This window comes from Drosophila mojavensis, unplaced genomic scaffold (assembly GCF_018153725.1).
Source record: "Drosophila mojavensis isolate 15081-1352.22 unplaced genomic scaffold, ASM1815372v1 contig_81, whole genome shotgun sequence".
NCBI lineage: Eukaryota > Metazoa > Arthropoda > Insecta > Diptera > Drosophilidae > Drosophila > Drosophila mojavensis.
This window is the reverse complement of record NW_025318907.1, coordinates 6,688,209-6,710,715: the sequence shown is the minus strand read 5'-3', so window position 1 is coordinate 6,710,715 and position 22,507 is coordinate 6,688,209. Positions and strand designations below refer to the sequence as shown.

Below are 22,507 nucleotides of genomic sequence, written 5' to 3'. Positions count from 1 at the left end.
TGCCGCCTAAAAGTATGCTGTGGATAATATTACGTGAACGACTCTCAAACTGTGGCATTTATAAAAGCAAACAGAATAGCAAAATAAAGAATATAAAAATAAAATAGTTTTTATTAAATATATGGAAAACAGAAAACCGTTGAATGTAAAATACTATAAAAAGCTCGCAAAAATAATAATGAAAAAAAAAAAAATAAATAAATAAATAAATAAATAAAAAATATTTATATATAGTACATAAATATTGCAAAAATAAAATTAAATCAAGCTAAAGTGCAGTAAAAGCTCGTAAAAGATGCAAATTCAATAATTGTTCAAAATGATATTCAAATAAATGTTTGAATAAGTTCAGAAGAAAACAATTAATATCATATTATTCTTTCAGAAAACTTTTCTTAATAATGAATAAAACACGCACAATATTTATTTATTTATTGCTTTATTTATTTCATTTTTTTTTATTTACAGCCAAGTATTAAAATGAACAAAACAACATTAGCTAAATTTTAGTACAATTTTCAATTAGTGCTTAAGTAAAAATACAAGCCCAGCTCTGGAGCAGGCGAGACAGCAGCAACGCACTATCTCGCTCGCACACCTCGTCTTCATTACACGGAGCAGAAGACGCGGCAAACACGGCGTCCCCGCGGAGTTACGCTCGCTCTCGCTCCACGCCGCAATCGCCGCACTCGCCGCAGCTGTTGGCGATCGCCGGGCGAGGGGAGGAGTTGGAGATCAATTGCAACGGGAACGGCAACGGCAACGGTGGCATTCGGAATACAACACCAACAGGTGCTGGCACATCGGCACATGGCTCGTGCCCCCTGCTCCATCCACGGCATCATCAATCCGAGCAGCAGCTGTGCAAACGCCGCCGCATCTATGCATCCACGGGCAGCGCAGCGAACATTATGATGGATCGCGAATCCCTTAGCGAATGGGCTAAGGACAAGCCGCTCAGCATACTGCAGCTGGATCCGGCGGATCGTGCCGTCCTGCGCATAGCAGGTAAGTCGAGCACATCTCAAAATATTTATTATTTCTCTAATTGTATGTCAATATTTTATATGGGGTCATTTACTATGATATGATATGATATTTCGAATGACATTATAAGAATTTAGGAATTTAAAAAATTATTTTACATGCCATATCTAAATAGTTCGATATATCTCTAAACGTTATATATATAAATATTAATTTATAAAAAAAAAATTAATTCAATTATGTCCTTTTTAATATGATTTTCTAAATGAAGTTAAAACTTAGGATCACATTGATAGTTTTAATAAATCAATCTTCAAAATTGTTGAGATTCCAATAATCGAGTTCATCCAGTTTTCATTTCATATTGATAATGTTAAGGTTAATGATTTCTCTCACTTTTAAAATATTTTGTATGCAAATTTAATTACTTCGGCATTAAATAGACCTAAATATCATTTTATTTGCGTTCGCAATCAACCTTCTTCATGCAAATAATCCCATCCCAGTTTCATTCACAATAATCCCATCCCTATTCAGATGCCAAACAATTGTCTGTGCCAATTCTTTGTTGGCCAAATATTTGCACTACCCACTTGAACAGGGCTCAGAGAGTGCAGTGTTTCGCCCGAGTTTCCCACACGTTTGTGCGACGCTTGGTTCATTGCACTTATGCTCAGGCAGTTGCTGTCAAACTGTGCCACAACTCAATGCATTAGGCTATTTAAACGACTGCCGCCGCATTGACATTTTTCCAATACATTGCCAACAGTTCCCCCTCTTCTCTCTCGCTCTATTGTCTACCTACCTCTATCTCGCTCTATATCTATCTTCGTCTCTCCCTCTGTCTCTTGACGCTCCCGATCCGCTGTTGGAAGTCGCATATTATGCGCTAATTCCACGCCTAACGGTGCAGCCTCCGCTGCTGTCGCTTTTATTCTATTTCTGTGCCGCCGACGGAGTCGCTACGCAGCCTACAGAGTTGGCGGTTGCACCCAGCCTCACCTCAGTCTGCACCGCCACTACGCCCCCTTTTACTGTTTGCCTTTTACTCGCGATTTGTATCTGGCCATGTTTCTAGATTTTTTGCTGCGCACTTGTTGGAAGGGTACATCGATTTTCATGTGGGGTTTGTTATGATTAAATGATCCCAAATCACATATCGTATAGTCAAATATGATTTATTTTATCGACATCAACAGCTCAGTTGATTTTTAGCCATGTTTCCTAATCTGTATGAAAAACTGGGATACTAAAATTAATTTATCATCTAATTGGGGCTTATATGCTAAGATTCTCTGGCAGAGAACATTTCCTATACCATCTTAACTTTTCACATTGCTTAAAGATTTAGATTCATATCTCTACGAATAACCACGCCAACATAATATAAAAATGTTACATTTAGTTAGTTATCGTATACAAATTCTTGAAAAATAATTCTTATAATAGAAAGAGTATTTCACTATTTCATCTCGATTACAAGATTTTCCCGCTGTTCTTGCTTTTGCAATTGCACCATAAAAATTGAAATTTATGTCGCCGTCATTTTGTTGCCTCCGTTGAGGGCATTGTTCGGCTAACAAACAAATTTGTGCTGCCAGCTTTTTTGCGTATTGGGTCCAATGAATGCTTTACAATATTTGGTTGCAGCAGGCTCTCAGCTATTTGTGACCCGTTAGCCAGCGCTTGACGGAGGTGCAATGGAGTGGAATGTGAAATGTGTGTGCTTGGATTTAGTTGAGGAATTTCTAGAATACAAATTTCTATTTGATTTTGAGTTAAATTTAAATATATTTTTTCGACGAGATTTAATGATTTGAGAAAAACTAATGTATACAATAATAGATTTAAATTATATTGTAAGCTCAAACAAGGCAAAAAGTCATAAGAAAGAGGAGAAAGAGATCTAGGATGTAGAAGTAATACACTAAAAATTCTAACCAAATTCGATATGTTTGGGAAGTTCTGTAAAATTGTTAGTCAAATTAAGACTTAATATAGGTCTTTGTCGATCGCAAGCAAAAGCAATTACGAAATAAAATAATATAATGGGTAAATATATAAAATGGTCTAGTGGGATTGCTAAGAATAACTAAGTTCTCTAAATTGAAAATGTCTGTAAAAATATCTCTGCTTTCTGTTAATAATATGTAAAAAGACAAAATCGATAGTAATCGATATACAAAATGTATGATAACAATAATCATGTTCAGCTTGGAAATAGAGATGCTTTCATCTGTGTCTTCCACAAAATATGCTAGAAATAAATAATTTAACATAAATAATGATTTTTTACCATTTATGAACTAGATATAAATATATATATATTGCATATAAATACATAAAATAAATTGACACAAATTTGAATTTTAACACATTTTCGAATCACAAATATTTCTCGCTTAATTTTGGACATTTTTGAAACATTCTTGAGCATTCAAATTATTTTCAATGTCTGTTTTGGTTGGTTTGATGAGCTGTTTCAGTATATATACATATAAATATAAAAACAAACAAATATCAATCGGATGTGGGCTGATTTCCTTTTTAGATCTTGATCAAGAGTCAAGACTCATCTGCTTAACTCGATTAACTCTTTGCAATAATATTTCAAGTTCAAACAGTTGGCTAATCCTCTATGTAACCTTGGCTGTTTCAATAATTCAACACTTTCAATCACTTTCCGTGACGACCACAAAAGAGCCACGCCCACAAATATGTAACATTTTATAGGAGAGAAAACAAGCCAGACTTAAGACAAGATTTGCAATGAAAACGAAAACCGCCTCAGGCTAGAAAAATATATACGTTGATTGAGATTGACAGCTGGCGGCAGCTTACACTGGGGGCGTGGCACACACACACACACTCAGGCAAACAGAGAGACAGACAGACACCCACGAATGGCGGGGCAGCTGCGTAGGTCTCAAAAAATCAAACCGATTTGCAACAATTTTCAAAGTTTGTTAGACAACTTTTAATGTGGCAAAGTTTTGCATTTGCATTTGTATTTTGTTGTTGCTGCTGCTTTTAGAGTTTTAATTAGCCCTGAGCCAGTTAACCTACACACACACACACATTCATTCACACACACCCACACGATTTGTGTTCGTGTAACGGAAAAACTTGGCTGTAAACAAAAATGATTTTTTGTGATTCAACGATTCGCATTCAGCTTATAAAATCGACACCCACACCGATTGAGTCAACAGGGGGCCACGCCCCTTTTCCTACTTCACCTACTCTTGACTCTCCGTGCCCCTCTCACTTGGCGCATCAATTCGTTCATTCAATCATTCAACATAATTTTGTTTTGGACTCGTTAATAATTTGTTCAAACATCATTTGTTAAAAGCACTTTAATTTATGCCTACTTTTAATACAGTTTAAGAAGTATCTTGACATCTCTTTCTCTCTACCTTTCTCATTTTCTATTGCGATCTCTTTCCTTTAGTCTGTAACTGTCTCCTTCTATGTCTATATTACGTACGCCTGCGCGACGTTTCCGTTTTTGGTTGCGCCAATTCTGTGGCTTAAAATCTGTAAGGCGCGTGGGCAGCAATTTCTGACACCGTTCGCCGGTTAGATACATAGATTGCTTAAAATGCTCTAACACAGGGTACATTAGGTCTACCGATATACCAGATAGGAAGAAGAGAGTATTTGATCATCAGTCGAGTATATGGAAGTGCTATCATAAGGGTAACTCATAATCAAACCTGAAAAACATAAAAATATGTGGTAAACTTGTATATTTATGGCAATCGATAAGTTATCGATATAACAATAGTTTATTTATACAAGTATAAATGAGAGGCCATGAGAAATTATTGATTTATGAATACTGACTACTGATAAGATGACAAATATAAATGAATATTGATGTTTGTTTTAATGTTATAATAATTTGTTAAATTTAAGCTTGTTAACCGATGAATGATATTATATGAAGGTCGATATGTTATCGAAAAATTAACGAATAAATGAATATTAATTGACCTCAGATAGTATGAACTGAAAGAGTATTATATATTCTTTTAATATTTCCAAAAAAATAATTTCTTTGTGAGTGACGAATTGATTGGCCAAATTACCTATTTTAGGCGCAAGGCACATACAAATTTGGTCATAGTATGCTGTCAGAGCTTAAAAAATCCAAGCATAAGCATTATATTTAGCTTGTTATCGGACGGCAGGCCGCTATCGATAGCTGCCCATTGAGCGACAGGCCAAACCTTTAAATTGCAGCCGAGTTGATATTTATTTAGCATATTTCATTAATAAATTTCATGACTTGCCTCTAGCCGTGTTCAATGGAATCGCATTGATCTATTCGAGCTACTTGCTATGCAGCTCACAGATCGAACGTGTGCACTGTTTTAATGTTTAATTGGCCTGGCAACAGGCCCCGTACCGGAAGTACAGTTGAAGCGCTGGCAGAGTTGTCGCTCTATTGAAAAATCGTTAGGGAATGAATTCTATTCTCAAAGGAAGAGAAGTTTTCAAGCAGACTGAAGTAACATAATGAAAGATGTAATGAGAGTCAAAAATCTTTAAAAATTTTCAAAATAAGTATTATTATTATGTAAAGGAATGGGATTGCCTTATCCATTTGTAACCTAAAACGAACGAAGATTCATGGGAGCTACATAAATATAGGTACATACATATCATTAGCCTCCATATTTGTATAACTGAGAACTTCAGCATTGTCCGTTATTGATTTTGCATTTAAATTAATTTTGGGTGTAGGATAAAAAATTCCCGTAAATTTTTCATTAAAATAGAATGTGCTCTTAATTTAAAATTCATTCAGTATAAAAATATTCTTATAATATTACAAATTTTATACATATTGAAATTCTGAAAATGGGTTAATGATCTCTAAGGGGTTAAGACTTTAGTTCAAAGTTGCTCTGTCGACACAGAGAAGATTTCTATTTGCTTTCCGGTGTGAGTCGATACGAATAAAAGTTGCTTTTTAAATCAAAACTTAAAAAAGAATACCTTTTTTTTTTTTTTTAAATTTATAAATATATATAGAATAAAAATATACTATTTACTATATACACTATATTTAAACCTTAGCTGATGTGATATGAGTAATAATGTAACCAATTAGAATATCTTTTACATTTATTTTGTCTAAAAAGTTCTATAGACTAAGGCTCGCTAGAAATGCTCATGAGATCTCCTGGGTCATATATTATACACTGGGCCTGTTGTAATAAAATTCATATATCTTTAAAAATTCGAAGCGAGTAGTGCCTAGTCAGTAATACGTAAGAGTGCAGCTCGTCTTTTTTTTTTTTTTTAATTTTGTATCTTTGGGCTTTTTTGCTCTTCTTGTGTTGTTTTTTATCGTTTTTATTTGGTGTTCTTTGGTGTTTTTATTTCGGCATTGTGCTTTGTTTTGTATCTTATAGATACGCCTACTACTGCGGGGGTACATAACACGATGTTGTTAATTGAAAACTGATAACTGTGTGAGCACCCACTCCCGCCCCCTCTGCCCAGAGCTCGGGAACAGTTGTTGCACTTGGAACCTGCTTCTGTTTGGCAGGCACGTAGTGCTCCACAGCTGTCTTTGCTTTTCTTTCTCCCTCTCTCTACATTTTTTGCTGTATTTCGCTTTGCTGCTATTTTCCTTGATTTCGTTTTGGTTTTTTAATTGTCATTATGTATGCGTGTCGTTCGACCATATCGCGGGGCGTGTTGTCAAATCTGGCATGTGTATGCGGCATTATATCTATATACATATATAAATATATCAGCGTATGTGTCTGTTGATATCTCTAATTAGTTTTCAATTCAATTTGCATTTCCTCCATCTCGCTCGCTCTTAAGCCGAACGTTAATTAACCGTTTGAAAATTATGACAATTTTAAGTGCCTGTGAATTTAATTTGAATTTAACGACTTAGTCAAACGCAAATAACAAAGACAAAAAAATAGAAGCTAAACAAATCTGAACTGGCCAAAAATAGCTCTATAAATCGATAAGAAATAATGATCTCTGTTGACAATCTGTTGACTATTTTATGTGCATTGCTTTCATAATTAGCTACTTCGAAGTAAAGAAAAACTTAAAGACTGAAGGTCAGCTGACTTATAAGTCACATTCCTAGCCAAATCAACTTCCCGGTTATTTTCTTAGTTTCTCAGTCTGTCAATTTTTCCAGTTTCCTCAATATTTACTATTTGTACACATCTTTCATATCGCTCTGATACTTTTTTTTATCTGTCTCCAGCGAAGGCTGTGCAAACCATATGGCATAGTTCCCTAGCTGACTGTGGTTCTTCGTGTTTCTGTGACTCATTAAGATAAGCAATTTTGTGTGTCAATTTGTCAACTCAAAAAAAAAAAAAAAAAAAAAAAAAAGAAAAAAAAAACAAACAAACTGACATCGCAACTCTTAACGGAACAGACAATTTATTTTGGCTATGTGTCTCTGTGGATATGCCAAAAATAAACGTTGATCAAAAGCCCGTTTGCCGCCCTCTGCGCAATTCAATATAAAATGATCTGGCAAATAAGAGTGCTTGACGCCGTAAACGCCCTGTAGACGAGCCGCCAAAGGCTTTTGAAACTCTTTGAATAATTTGATTAAATTAAACCATTCTGAGCTGCTAGTTAAACTTAAAAAGAAATCGGTAGAAAAAAATAAATATTAATTATCTTTTAATTCGCAGAATTATAAACAAAATTTAGTTTCTTTATTAAACTTGTTTTACTTTACTTTGTTTAAATATACCTTGCCTATCATATATGAAAACCTTTTGTTTATATGAATGAAAGATCTTCAAACAAAGTATTAATTTCAATATGAGTTCTAAGAATATTCTTTAAGTCAGGTATTTTTTTCTGGAATTTGTAGAAAGATAGGAAAGTCTGTTCAAGTTGCTGTTACTTCGATTTTAAGAGTTTTTCTGTTGTCTCATCTATTTAGCAAATTAAAAGTCTAAAAAATATATTGAATGAAGTAAAGATATCTTAAATATTACCATTACTTCATACATAGCCTTCACATAGTTTGTGTACCAAAGGCCTGTGCGTTGTATCTGCGCTAATCTGTGAGTTCAATGAGGTCTATGAAGAATTCAAACTGAATGTTGAAGCCATTCAAGGCGTATTTGCTAATTTGCAGGGTATTGCAAAACAAATACTAATTTGAATGGAAACTGATATAAACCATAAAACAATACAAAAATGTATTTGCATTGCATTGTACACAAATATTTAATTACGCTACTAATTGCCATTGGCGCCGACAACATTCACAAACACTTCAACCAATATGCGAGGTCAAGAGACTTCTGACTTAACTCCACCCTAACTTCTCCGACTCTACTTTAGTATCTGTCATATAGCAGATGTTGTGCAATGCCTCAAGTGTCTCAATAAAATAACACAAGTGTTCTCTCCTTCTTCTTTTCATTTATATATTTAGTTGTCGTTGTTGTTGTTGTCGTTGTCGTTACACCCACAACTTTAATCGAGAAACTTTCAGAGAAAAATGCAATGAGATCAGCAACCAATTCCTTTAACTGAAAGCGAAAAAAAAAATTGCAACAACAATGACACCAACAATAACAACAGCGATTATCATTTTTGTGTTTGGGTTTATTTATGGCCTGTTATACATATCACAGCTGTTGTCTGTGTGGGAGGTTGTTGTCCATGACGTCATCGTGGCTAAAAACGAGCTTGCGAAACAAGTTGGCCTTTTGACAAAGCCAACAACAATCGCGCAAATCATTTAAATGACATTACACGCAAATGAAACGTAAACAAGTTAAAGATTGTTAGCAACACAGCCAATGGTTGTCCAAAAGATACCCTAGAATTCCAAAAACGTATGCCAAATACATCTTATCTAACGCAAGTGAGTATCGATAAAGGAAAATGCAAAGAAGAGGCTTAAAATATATAATTTAAACAACTGGAAAAAACATAAAATGTAACGATATAGTCGGATCCGAAGTACAATAGAAAATGCATCCAGGACCAGGAGAAGACAGATCAGGAAAAATATTAAATATACCAGGTTGTACCAAACTGACTCTTACTATAGTTAGAGCTACTCTCCAATCTTAGCTTCATACCCTGTATGAAACGAAGGGACTGATATTTCAAATAATTGCAGGAAAAGCAGGCTTAAACATGTCTAGAAAGAGACTTCAACCTTCATCAATCAAAGTCTTTTGAAAGCCATGTACACACGCTATCCACCATAAAGTCACGTAGATCTTGACACCCGAGCACGTAATGCTTGGGGAATCTAATACACCCTCTGGTGCCTAACATTAAAAGTCAGTACGCCTACTACACGAAACCTGTCTGCGGGTGGGTAAGCGAGTAGCATTTCGAAAGGGGGAGTCTACTGCGACTCGTATTCGGGGTCCCGGTTGGGGTCGGGGTCGGGGTCGGACTCTGTCACTGGGTCAGTTGCTGGTGCCCTATTCAATGCCAAAGTGAAAACAAAACAACATGGAAATGCCATTGTTTTACCTTTTGCAAAAAGTATATGTATTGTATATGTACATATATACATTCCCAAGATCAATTGGACTTGACATATATTTGCGGTTCGAAATAATTGAGAGCCTGAAACATTGTCCAGTAATGTCTTCATCTCCAGTTTTAAGCGTATGACGCGCACTTGGTTAATAACTCACTCTGCTGACTGACTGACAGAGTGAGTGAGTGATACTCATTGTATTTACTTTTCGGTTGCCGCCCTGCACAACCGGCATATTTTTGCAGCACTTCAATTATCATTACGGAAAATTGTCGTCCGACTGTGAGTCTGAGTCTGGGTCTGAGTCGTGTCTGGTGTCTGGTGTTGGGTCGATTCTTCGGATCGGTTCGGTTCGACTTCGACTTCGGCTCGTATCTGGCTGGCCTGGCCTGTTCTGGTCTGGTCTGTCCCATTGCCGGTTTGTCATGAGACGGATGTGGCCTCTGACAGGCGGAATTCAAGTGGCTTGGGCGTCAGCGCGTGGGCAGTTTGTAATAGATGGCAAAGGTGGGTTGGCTAGTTGCTAGTTTGCTAGTTGTTGGTTGCTGGTTGCTGGTTGCTCAACAGACATTTTTCCTCTCTGGTTTTTCGTTGCAAATGCTTTGCAAAGCATTAAAGAGTGTTATTCATGACTACCATTCATGCTATTCATGAAAATTGTAAGAGGAATTCACGCAGATGTCAGCTGTTGCAAGAAATACTAGTTTATTTTAGAATACAAATATAGAGAATGAATATCTTTGATATACTATTCATAGGTATACTAATATTTTGATTGTCACTTTTTATTATTTTCTATTAAAGAAGTATGAATATATATAATTTCAACAAATATATATATATATTAAAAATAAATGAAATTTGTGAGTGCTTATGAGGGTCGAGAATATTATTTGTGACCGCTCATACACCTCATTGGCTACGAGTGAATGTGTCAACACGAAGCTCAACTTGAAAATTAAACTTGAAACATCAATGAATGCTTCTTTAAACACTCAAAATTGTTATTCATATATATGTACTATTAAAGCTAATAAAACGATATAAATGTATATAATGATTTCTCTATATTATGATTCTTATCAGTATCTTTACTTATATATTACATATTTATATACATATATTTTCTGAAGTTATTATAAGGAATATATTAAAGAATATTTATTTTAAAACCTCAGTTGTGAATCATCCGATTAACCAAGAGCTGACATTCTTAGAATATTATTCTTAGAATTTTCACTCAGTTCGTTGCATTTGTAATAGTCAGCGTTCATTTACTATGCATAAATGTATAATAAAAAGAGCCCCTATTTTTAGTCCTGAGGAGTGGTATTCACATATTAGCCATTATAGAAATAAAAGAAAAGTTTATAAACTTAAATGAGGACTCGGAAACTAATCTATGTATAGCAATAAATGTTAGGAGTCAATGAATCAAAATATATGTAGCATTCATGACTGATAATATTTCATACTTAACGTTCTATACTCATTGAGATATATGTGTAGCATTCACGAATAATGTGCAATTGAGCAGAGACACTCAAAACAATTCATTTAAATAAAGCTCGAATCATTTATCAAGCATTCATCCTTGTCGTTGGCCTTCCCCACGAACTGCAAAAACTTGGCTTTAATCCGCAGTTCATGTGGGGCAGTGCAGAGAGCAAAAAATAACTTTGAATAAACGGCAGGTTGAGCTGTGTGTCTAACTGTTACCCAACTGTTTTCAGGGGGGGCCGAAGGGGCAGACCACCCCCGTGTGGGCTTGAGCTTACCTTGATTGTGGCCACATTAGCTAGTTGGCGTGCCTGAAGGCAATTCGAAAAGCCTAACGCAGTCGGCTGGCAATTAAATCAACTGCCAATTTGAAATCAGCTCAAATGATTTTGCGACTAATTAAAAATGAAATTTGCGTAAGCGCGCATTTAGACACCTACACAAATACTTGCACACACATTTACACTTCTACATTTATATAAAGTGCAGCTCGTAATCTGAATAACGCACTTGTATTGATTAAGGCCGGCCACTTGAGCGCTCAAAGAGCAGGCGCTGCACAAGTGGGCTGCGCTAATAAGCGAGAGAGGGTAAGCAAGATGGAGAGAGAGGCAAGGCAGCGGTAGCGGCTTGAGTTTATATCTGGGTGTCAGAATCACTCAAGTGCGACCAGCGTATGCAAATGAATGAAAGGCAAAAACTAAGAAACTAACACAGAAACAAACTCAAACACACACACATGATACTCACACACACACGGACACACGGACACACGCACACACAAAGACGCACTCAGACCCAGTGAGCTTTAGCATTAAGCCTACTCATTTGCACTCCCGTTTGGAGTGCGGCTTAGTCACGACTTCCAAGGCTTTCGAGGCACTGACTGAGTCATTCGTGTGACAAAACTTTGCTCAATTTCGGCATCAATTGCCATGCATTTCCGTTAATTGAAGCACACAGCTGTTATGTGATCAATGCGGTTCAGTTCAGCTTTCCATTTTCATAAGACTGCACTCTCAATAACTGTTATAATTTCGTTCATAGTGCACACTGTGACAACTGCATTGGGCCAAGTGCTCTACACACACGCACTGCAACTTTCAAAGCACTCAGCTGTTTTGACAGCGCTCTCTGACTGCGCGCGCTCTCCCTCTCGCTCTCTGCCATTCTCACTCTGTGTGCCTGCGCCTCTCTTTTGGTCTGCTTGCATTTTTACATTTTTATGGATTCTTCAACTATTTTTACACCCCATAGATGAGCTTTGCCGTTTTTATGTGTGTTATGTTTACTACAACACACACACACACTTATGTACTTAGCAGAATTATAATTTGTTTCTTTTTGGTCAGCGTACTCTCAATCCTAGTGGTGTTCCAGTTAGAGCACCCGCCTCGCAGATCCGCTGCTTGTTTATATTTTGCTAAGTTCATTTTGTGTCTATTTTCGTATATGTAGAGTGAGTGCAATAAGGAAGTGAGTGTCTGCAGAGAGAGAACGAAAGAATCTCGCGCGGTGTCTTGCTGAATAGGCAATATTTAGTTCAGCTTCTTTTTTCTTTCAGCCCGTTCAGCTGCGCACCAAATTAGGGCTTTTTGTTTATTAACGGCCATGACCATTAGCGGTTTATTTTCTCTTCTCTTTCATTTTGTTGTTGTTTTTTGTCAATTTCTTATTTCTTATATTTTCGCTGGCAGCCCACATGCTTGACCGCAGCGTTTTTGCCAATCCCGCCCGCAGTTGTCGCAATTAAAAACCCGTAGCAAGAGGCGCTCGGCGAATTTGTTGACCAAATATGTGGCATTTTCTGAGTGAGCCACTGAGTGAGTGAGTGAGTCTCTCGTCTGGGTCAACTCGCTCACGCACTCGCCGAGCTTAAGCCCTGGTGCTCCCACGATCGTGCTCAGCCCACACACACATACGTACACATACACACTCCCGGTCGCACAATAGAGAGTAAAAGACACAGAGAGAGCGCTACACCTGCTTAGCTCACGCACACACACACGAAAACATGCACACACACTCAAGCACTAGCATACACATGCATGCAGTCGGCGCTCGCAGCGCGGCACCCATTCAAAATCGTTGCTTGCGCTCTGGCCGTGCTCTCAGTCCAATTTGAACAACGATACCGAGCGGTTGGCGTCCTCTGCAAGCAAATTGTTTCCGTTATTTGAGTGTGTCCGAATAGACAGCAGCAGCAGCAGCAGCGACAGCAACAACTACAACAATTTGTAAATTTCTGCTGCCGCTGCCAACGCACAGCAGTTTTTCTAACCTGGCCCTAAGCACCAGCAACAACAACAACAACAACACCGCGAAAAAAGTTGTCGTGTGTGTGAAAAATTGTGCAAAGTGCGCAGAAAAAAAGAATTGAAATCATAAAAAAGCGTAATAATTTCCACAATATCCGCCCGCAACTTATCATAAATACAAAGTGTGTTTATCTTGGAAGAAAGAAAATAAAAGAACTATTATTAATAGTGACTAAAATCAATTGATTAACTGATCGAGTGCGTGTTGCCTGCCTGTTGTTTATCAGGCTCATAAAAATGAAATAAACGCACTCGCAATTGGCAGCTGTATTTGCGCGCTGCCTCATCTTCCAGTTGTACATTTGTGCGTGCGTGTGTGTGTATTTGTGTGTCTGGGCGTGCTGGTGTGTGTGTGTGTGCATTTTTCAAATATTTGCCAGGTCTCAGCTTCAAAAGAGACGCCCAAGAAACTTCTTTAGCTTTGCTTCAAATTTTTTGTGTGTTTGGTATGGCTGTTTTTGCCATTTCTGTTGGCTGGCTTTTCATTCAATAACCAGTTTCTTTTTGTTGTGTGTGTTCGCCTTCCTTTTTTTTTTTTTTTTTTTTCTATTTTAGTTTTGTTTTCTTTATTCTTATTTTCGGTACCTTTTTCGAGATTTTGGTAGGCTATGCGCCTGCGTGCACGCACAGATTTGATTTCCAGTGGAATTGTCCGCAAATTAGTCATGCCAAACGCACTGTCTCCGGAGTCGTCTCGGCTGGAAAGTCTACCTGAGTAGTTAGCTCTTGATATTTTTCCGTTTTGTTGTCAGCCACCACATTCTTAAGGCTCCTTGCACACATGTCAGACATAGTTTTGACTGCGCTCTCTCTCGCTTTTTTCTCTCTCTCTCTCTTTCTTGATCTACCTCTTTCATTCCCTCCGCTCTTTCCGACTTAGAACAATGCAGCACAAAAATTGAGCAACGTTTTGTTGTTTCTTTCGAATGCAAGCTAATGTGCGCTCTCACTCAAGCTTAGGCCTGGCTAGGAAAAAGCGACTGGAAAAAACATGTGTGAGACACAATAATAACTGTGCCACACAGTGTTGGAAAAAGTGTGATAGAAATGAGCGATGTGAAAATTAGTAAACAAGAAACACATTTTTCTGAGTTACTGTGTGAATTTTTGCATGTGAATGAAAAACTACAACAGAAACAAATAAAAAAAAATATATATATATATGAAAGAAAAAAATAAATATAAATACATATATATAATTAAATATTAGCAGTGAAAACGTACTTAAGAAAGTTGCAATTTAAAATTAATAAGAAAAATTTATGTAAAACCAATCGCCGAAAAAAACTACAACAAACAAAATTGAGTAAAGTGCAATGCAAAACGAATTCATTTGTTAATTTTTGTCGTGCGAAAACTAAAAACAATGCACAATAACAAATAGAAGCAATAAACAAATTGAAAAAAAGCACAAAAAAAATCAACAACAAGCAGGCAAACACGAGAGAAATTCAACAAGATATTTGTATAAGTATCTGTTGCGCCGAGTAGCTGTATCTGTATCTGTATCTAAGTATATCTGTAAATGTATCTGTGTTTGTTGTGTTGAGGGGCCATTGGTATCTAATCAGCGCGACAGCCTGTCTCATTGGCCAGCTGCGCGTTGCGTGTTTCAACTATTATTTATGTAGTTATTTATAAATTTATTATGGAAGTTGCAAGTTGAAAGAAAGCCAAAGCCAGTTGGTGTCACCCCAACTGCTGACCTCATGCAATCGAGAATGCAAAATGAACAAAAAATAAATAAATAAAAAAATGAGTACAGCAAAAAGTTATCAAAGAAATTCCATTTGTAATTCAAGTCGAATAAGCACCTAAAAATAAAAAATGAGCTACAGACTTGTCGCAAATGAAAGTACAAATTTTTTATGGCCATTGTTCAATTTAAAGTGCAGCTAAAAAATGATATTTATGTGTATAAGAAGACAGGAGGAGGCAAACAATTTAGAGCATAGCTCACTTTTACTGCGCTTTTGTATGAGTATCTGTGCCTGTGTCTGCAATTGTACCAACAATTGTATCTGTACCTCTAGCTGTCACAGCAGCTGCCCTGTCTGATTTCAATTTATCTTTATAATTTCAATTTGCGACCCGTACCGCGCCCGGGCAGACAATTTACGTCCATACCCTACATAACCTTCGAAAGGGCAGCAAAATGTCGCAGAGTTCAAGATGAAAGAGAACTCTTAATGGTTAGAAACATTCTATCTGATCTATGGCTTGGTTATATAAATAGTCAATTGGCTCTGAAATACTTTTATTAAATATTAATAAAAAGTAACATTCAAATAACAAATTGATAGATTATAAAATTCTATTTCTTCTATTTTTTAAAGAGAAATTTCATATAAATTGGAAAAATGATTTACTATATATAGCATAGGCTTTAGTATACGGTTTAAATAAAAGCTAAAACATAGTCACCGTCTAATTGGATTTACAACCTGAGAGTTTCTTCTTTTCTTAAGAATTCACTGTGTGGGGTCTCCGTCGTGAACTTCTGAAGTTCTGTTCTAATGCGTAGTCTGCATAAATACTTCAAAGTCAACATATACGCATGTTCCCATCTAAGTTCTTTTTTACTCTTTTTTTTAAATAAGAGAGTATTCTCTTGTTATATAGTTAAGAAATAAATCTCTAGAGATGATCATTCATCTTATCATCATAAAGATTAACTTTTAAAGTCTGCGAAGCCTTGTATGCGATATAATTTCCTAGGGTATTTGAACTTCTGCCCGTTCATTCTCTTGCTCTTTATTTTAGTTTTTGTCAATTGTCTGTAGTTTGTAGAGACAAACAGTTCAAGAGCCGGACGACAAAATGCAGAAACAGCGAGTCGTCTGTCATTTGCAGAAAGCATCTAGAAAGAAAGACACAAACACACACACATGCATGCTTATACACTAAAGAGATACAAAAGATACGCGCTAGCAAAAGATACAAATGCTGCGTACCCGGCGGCTGAGTTAGTTTTTTTCTTTTTGGCTGTCAGCCAATTGGAACAAAATGCCGGCAAGAAGAGATTCGCAAATAGACTTCCTCAACAAAAACAGCGCGAGTCAACACAACTTTTACTCACATTTTATTGCACTTGATTTAAATTTTAGTTTTATTTTGCAATTCGATTCGTTTGTTGTTGATTTCACGTTCAAGTACGTAACGCTGACTCATGCGGTTAATTTGCATCTCTCTCGCGATCCGCGACTCGCAACTCCAAGTGTAGCCTTTTTAATTTCGTTTTGTCAATCAGTCAGTCAGCGGAGCAATAAAAATAAAATCACAAAGTGCCATCCACAAAAGAGAAAAATACCCAAAAGAAAGAAAAGAAGACAACTGCAGCAAACGTGCTAAAAATAATAATCAAGCAAGATACGCGCAAGCGAAAGTATTTCATGACAACGCAAGATGACATCGCATTCCTATTATAAGGATCGTCTCGGCTTCGATCCCAATGAGCTGCAGCATGAGCCAGGCAATCATCACAGCAGCGGCACCAATTCGATGAAACGGAGCAGCTCCAGGCAGACGCATCATCACCATCAGAGCTATCATCATGCCACAACGACGAGCAGCTCAACCGCATCGCCTGTTGCACGAATCTCTGTCTCCCCAGGTGGCAATGGCACCCTCGACTATCATCAGGTCCAGCGGGAGCAACGCGATCGGGAGCTTTACGCCAATGGCCATGGCAGCAGCAGCACTCATCATTACCATCACCATCAGCAGCATCATCCAAGGCATTCGCATGGATTGATCGAGGCTAGTCCGGCGGCCAAAAAGGCCAAACACTCGTCAACGCAGGCGCAACCGCAGGGCGGCTACGAGGATGCGTTGACGCAGTTTAAAGGTACCATGTCCATTTGGGATCATTTTATAGAAGATTGGGATATTATGCGTAAGTCGGCAAAGGTTCATTCTATCATTCGAGTTGTTCGTTTCTCGTTCGTTTGGCCGTTACTCGTTACTTGTTAAACGCCGTTATTCGGATGCTCAACTAACTGAATTGCTTTAATGCTCTGCCCGTTACTCGTTGTGTATTGACGAGTTGCTAATTTCTTATGCTTTTAACCAGCTATACGATACCCGGTTCCCCCGACTAGGGACTTTCCGTTATCCAGATTGTTATACTAAACATATGTTGATAAAAAGGAATTCTTCCCGGTTTCTCGTTATTTAAGTGTTTACGCTCTATTCGTTATTCATTCCAAAAATTTTGCAGTTTATATAGCATATTTTGCCTAATTGTTACAGATTCTACTCGATAAGCCTTTCTTTCCCATTAATCAAAGTGGCTACTAGACCCCCTCTACTCGTTTCTCCATTTACTAAACAGATCTACGTCTTTAAGCTCTTCACTTTTGATTCTTTATGCTCTACTCGCTAATCGCTCGTCGTCTCTCGTTGGTAGCTTGTTTTCCGTATCGCAATCTTGCTAAATTCTATTTTTGCCAGTTGTTTGAGTAACAATGGTTCCATTAAAATTGCCGCCCGCGGAAATGATTTGCATTTGCATAATGATTAACGAAATCACGATTAGGTGAAAAATATGCTTGCATAATTCCTTATTGTAATTATGATACGGTCCATGGGCTTTTAGCAGTTGGTCAGGGTTCAAGGTCATCAATATATAAGTATATAAAATATTGCTTATAAATATGCAAAGAATACTATGAGATAAACCATTTGACACCTTTCCGTTTTATGAAAGCACTTCGATTGTCTGACCCTGACCATGAAATTGATGGAACGAAGAGTGGTTCAAACCCTGCCCATGTTTGCAGTAAACATTTCACCACCAACCAAGTATGAGGTATTTTACTTTAGGTGGGTCGCTCGACGGACCCATGTCGTATGCAAAGCTTTGTCAATATTATTTTACCGTTTGCTTCGGCACCAAAAAATATTGATTCATTTATTGATTTTTACGCGTAAATTTTTCAGAACTGGTTACTGACTCGCTGACTCGCTGATTCGCTGAGTTGTTGTCGTATTCTTTCCATTGGTTCTTTTGTTGAGCCCCTAACAGTTGGGGCAATTAACTCGCTCGCTCAAACAAATTAGTCGTATTCAAAATTCTGAGAATTTCTGCTGAGTATTTTATATACACACTATATATAGAAAGAACTCTGTACATTGGAACCCGTTTATGATTTTCTAAAACACAATTTTTATGAGCTTTTTATGTTGATTTGATTTTGATTTTTGATTATTAATTTGACTTTTGGTTTGAGCGGACACCGAAAATCTGAATATTTTCTGAAAACTGTTAAGTATGGAAATTCGATACTCGATATTAATTATTCGATATTTACCGATTTGCTAATTTGTTGATGGGTAGGCGATTACCCCCATGATAAATGCCTTTTCGAAATTCTTTTGTTGTTTACCTACCACAAATTGGACCGGACTTTGAGCCCATCAGGCGCTTATAATTTGTATATATAGGACATATATATATATATAAATATGTGCCTCGCTGAGTCTGACAGACTCGTTATGTTATTTTATCAAAGCTTAAGTGCGGTAAAGGCATTAAGCGACTGTGTGTGATCAATAAATACCCATACACATTGCTTATAATCTATTATAAAAATACCTTATTGTGTAATTAGAGGGGAATACATAGAGAGATTAGGGTCTTTGAACGGGAAAAGACACTCCACTCGTCGGTCAATGAAATCGGGCAAGGATTAATAATGAAGAATGTGCAAATCTATCAAAAATGTTAATTATATTTAATTTCTCAGTCAAAGCGAACGTTGGCAGAGCAAAATTAAAGACTCTAGCTGTTTTAGACTATAGTTCGATGAGATCATATACTAATTTGCTTAGAATGAAATAGTGGGTCTCAAACAAGATTGTATATGCAGATTCCTTTTGAAAGAGCCCAAAAACTATGTCAAATTGATGCTTTACAGTTATAAATATAAAATATATTAATGAATTCAAAAGAATCTTGATTCAGTGCTATACTTTTTAACCCACATATTTATCCCCAAAGTTTATTCCAAAATATCTCTGTTTACAGGGTATGTGAAGTATAAAACTATTTATCATTCAATCTCTGTTACCTAATAGAGTTTTGTTATATGTTTGTTAGGTTGATTTAAAATAAGATACGGTCGACTACGCTAAAGACTTATTTATAGGCACTTTCATAATGACCCAGCAAGCGCTTATCAAAATCGCAAGTAGAAAGCCTACCAATTATGCTAAATTGTTGTTGCTTATTATTATTGCTAGTGTAATTGTTGCTTTTATTATTATATTTTTGTTGATGTTGTGGTCAAGCAACGTCCTTCGCTTCGTGGCGCTGCCATTGAAGTGCGCTAATCAAAAAGCGCGACGACAGAATGCAAAAATAAACATTAGCGAACTTCAAATACGTATACTACACTATTGATTTTTTTTTTCATTTTGAAGTTGACTAAAAACAACAACAAACGTAAAATACGTTAACAGTGAAATACGTTAACAAACATTTAATCGTGGCAGCAAAATTCAACTTAGAACGTGACATCATCACGCGCTCACGAAAAGCAAACGCAACAGCAACACCTATGTGTATATCAGATAGTGTGCTTACCTGTGTGTGAGAGGTTTATACACAGACATACAGACAAGCACACACATAAACACACTCACACACACGTACACATTTGATCATATGTACACTGTACACTTTTTCGTGTTGTCAAATTGAAATTAACTTTATAAATTTATGAACTATGATATGATGACTGACTGACTGACGTTTTGCAGACATACATTAGGTGATAAACATTTGATACCCTGTAGTAAAAAAGGGCTTACAATTGTGTTCATTACAAAGACAAAAGTAAATGCTCTGATAAGTAAACATAATATAAAGGTGTTAAGCTGCTTTAGTGATTCAGTTTTTTCCCGAGAATGTATACAAACGTATAGGAAAAGTCATCTGAGCTCAAGAAATATTTATACAAACTTCACTGCGGTCGGTTACCTAGACTCCAGTCTAATATATACCAAATACTTCAGACTCTACCCTAACTATTATAATATATAATATTATGAAGACGTGTCTTATATGCGCTGAGTTAGTGTTAAAACTTTTTGGAGATTTCCCCGAGCACATCCGCTTAGCCATAGAAAATATTTACGATGTTAGATATGTATTAATTTCAAGCATATTTCTCTAGTTTTCTGTTTTATTTCTCAATTATCATAATCATCTCATAAATTAGATTAGACTTATGCCAGACTAGTTCATATCTCTACTGTTTTAATAAAATGCTTGTGAAGGCGCATCGTGTGTGTTTATCGTATGTTAATGAATGTAAAATGTGACGATAACAAAAGTTCGTAATAAAACTAATCGATAACTATCACAAATTACATATGAATTATATATATATATATATATATATTATCTTGAACTAGTTGACATGAACTATTAAATAGTGCTTGGTATTGAAAGACCTGTGCTATAATTAATAGTTTTTATTACAGCAATAAAAGTATATATTAATTGATAACAGGTCAATTCGATACATACCGAATACTGCTCGATAGCCTAAGAATTCTTCTTTTTCTTAACGCAGATTTGATCACTTAAGAAAATATTTAAATTAAATAGAAAAAAAAATTATTGAATGATAAAAACTATTCATTCTTGTATCTGGCTATAAAATTTGAAATATTGGGTACTCAGACTGGTAAAACTGGAAAACTCTAATAGATTAATCCGTATTGACTTGAATGAGTGTATTTTCGGAAGAGGTGGGCGACGGCAAGGGGGCGGGACAACAGTGGTTTTTGCACAGTTGTTACGTCGTGAGTCATTAATGAATTAAGTAGAACTTTGGCTAGGTCTGTTATTCAGTCGGCAATAATTAATACGAACACAAATGCAATTAATAACACGTTAACAGCCTTCACACACATACTTAAAAAGAGTTAAGACAAGAGAGAGAGAGAGAGAGAAAGAGAGAGAGAGAGTGCAAAAATTCAGTTGTATAGCTCGCTCTTCACTCACTCTCTTTCCGCAACTCTCTTGTTACCTGTTCTTTATCGTGAGATTCCTATGTATATATATATATAAAAGTGTTATTTTTTTTCTTTTTGCACATTTTGTTTTGCTTCTATGTTTCTTGCTGCTCTCAAAGCTGTTTGCTGTCCACTTTATTTGCCCTGCACTACAATTTATCGGGTTTATTAACCGTAAAACTTCATTTACAGCTATTACTATGTACCTTAGCACTCGACTTGATATCAGTCAAATGGGCACTGAACTTTATATTTCGTATTGATGGGTTATTCGCTTTGTGTTATTCTTTACCTTTATGGATTTACAACCGCCATTGTTACGTTAGATTAGATTTCAAGTCTTAAGAAAGAAATATAGATTTGTGATTTACTATTCCTCACAATTCATAGGAAATTACTAGTACTAAGTGAGAAAGAAAGCTCTAAAATATATTTTTCAAAATCAGAAAAATAATATAGACTATATATCTAAACTTTATTTTTATTTTATTGGATATTTATTACCCTTCAAGTGTGCTTAATTGAATGTTTTCAGATAATGTAATATCGATGGGGAACAACTAAACTATTCGTTGTTGTAACTTGTATTTTTGTTAGAATTGTTTATATTTAAACTTGTTAGAATTGTTTATATTTCTGAGGAGTTTAATGAATTTGACCTGCTAAAATCAGTGACACATTTCCATTTTGACTATGAGTCATTCACAATGGATATTCTAAAAATAAAAAGATTTGCTAAGATTTGCTTGCACTTAATAGCCGTCATAAACGATTAGATATAATGCTATTGAAAACCAGATTTGTTATGAATGATATGATATAATGTATAGATACACTTGACACTAATTACGTTGTTCTCCAAAGAGCTAAGCATGTGTTTCAGTTAATCGATCCGGAAAACTAGTCCTAACTGTTGGATTTTTTTATTGTATGTCATCAATAGATAAAGAACCCTCTTGCTCTCTCTTTCTCTCTCAGTCGTTCTCAATCTCGCTCCCACTAAACCTCCCTTTTAACTATGGTCAACAAATCACGTCAACAAAAAAGAAAAAAAATTCTTATCGAATCGTCAGCCTTATCGGACTTTGGCCAAAGTCAATGTCTGAGGCCCTGAGATTCGTATGAACAATTGACAAATGTTCACTGCTTGAAGCTA

The 22,507-nt window shown here is 36.3% G+C and overlaps 1 protein-coding gene across 26 annotated transcripts in view; it reads left to right on the top strand.

Moving 5' to 3' along the window:
* The first annotated feature begins 911 nt into the window (after positions 1-911).
* Positions 912-22,507, top strand: part of LOC6580893 (microtubule-actin cross-linking factor 1) — an 84,365-nt gene continuing 62,769 nt past the window's right edge. For 10 of the 26 annotated variants that reach the window (XM_015164489.3, XM_044011306.1, XM_032730427.2 and 7 more), the window contains exon 1: positions 16,614-17,173. In XM_015164489.3, the coding sequence (XP_015019975.1) occupies positions 16,732-17,173 (442 nt within the window). In that variant the 5' untranslated portion in view covers positions 16,614-16,731. Of the gene's footprint in view, positions 1,009-16,613; positions 17,222-22,507 lie in introns of those variants that run through there. The other 16 variants (XM_032730436.2, XM_032730437.2, XM_032730434.2 and 13 more) reach the window with 2 other exon arrangements.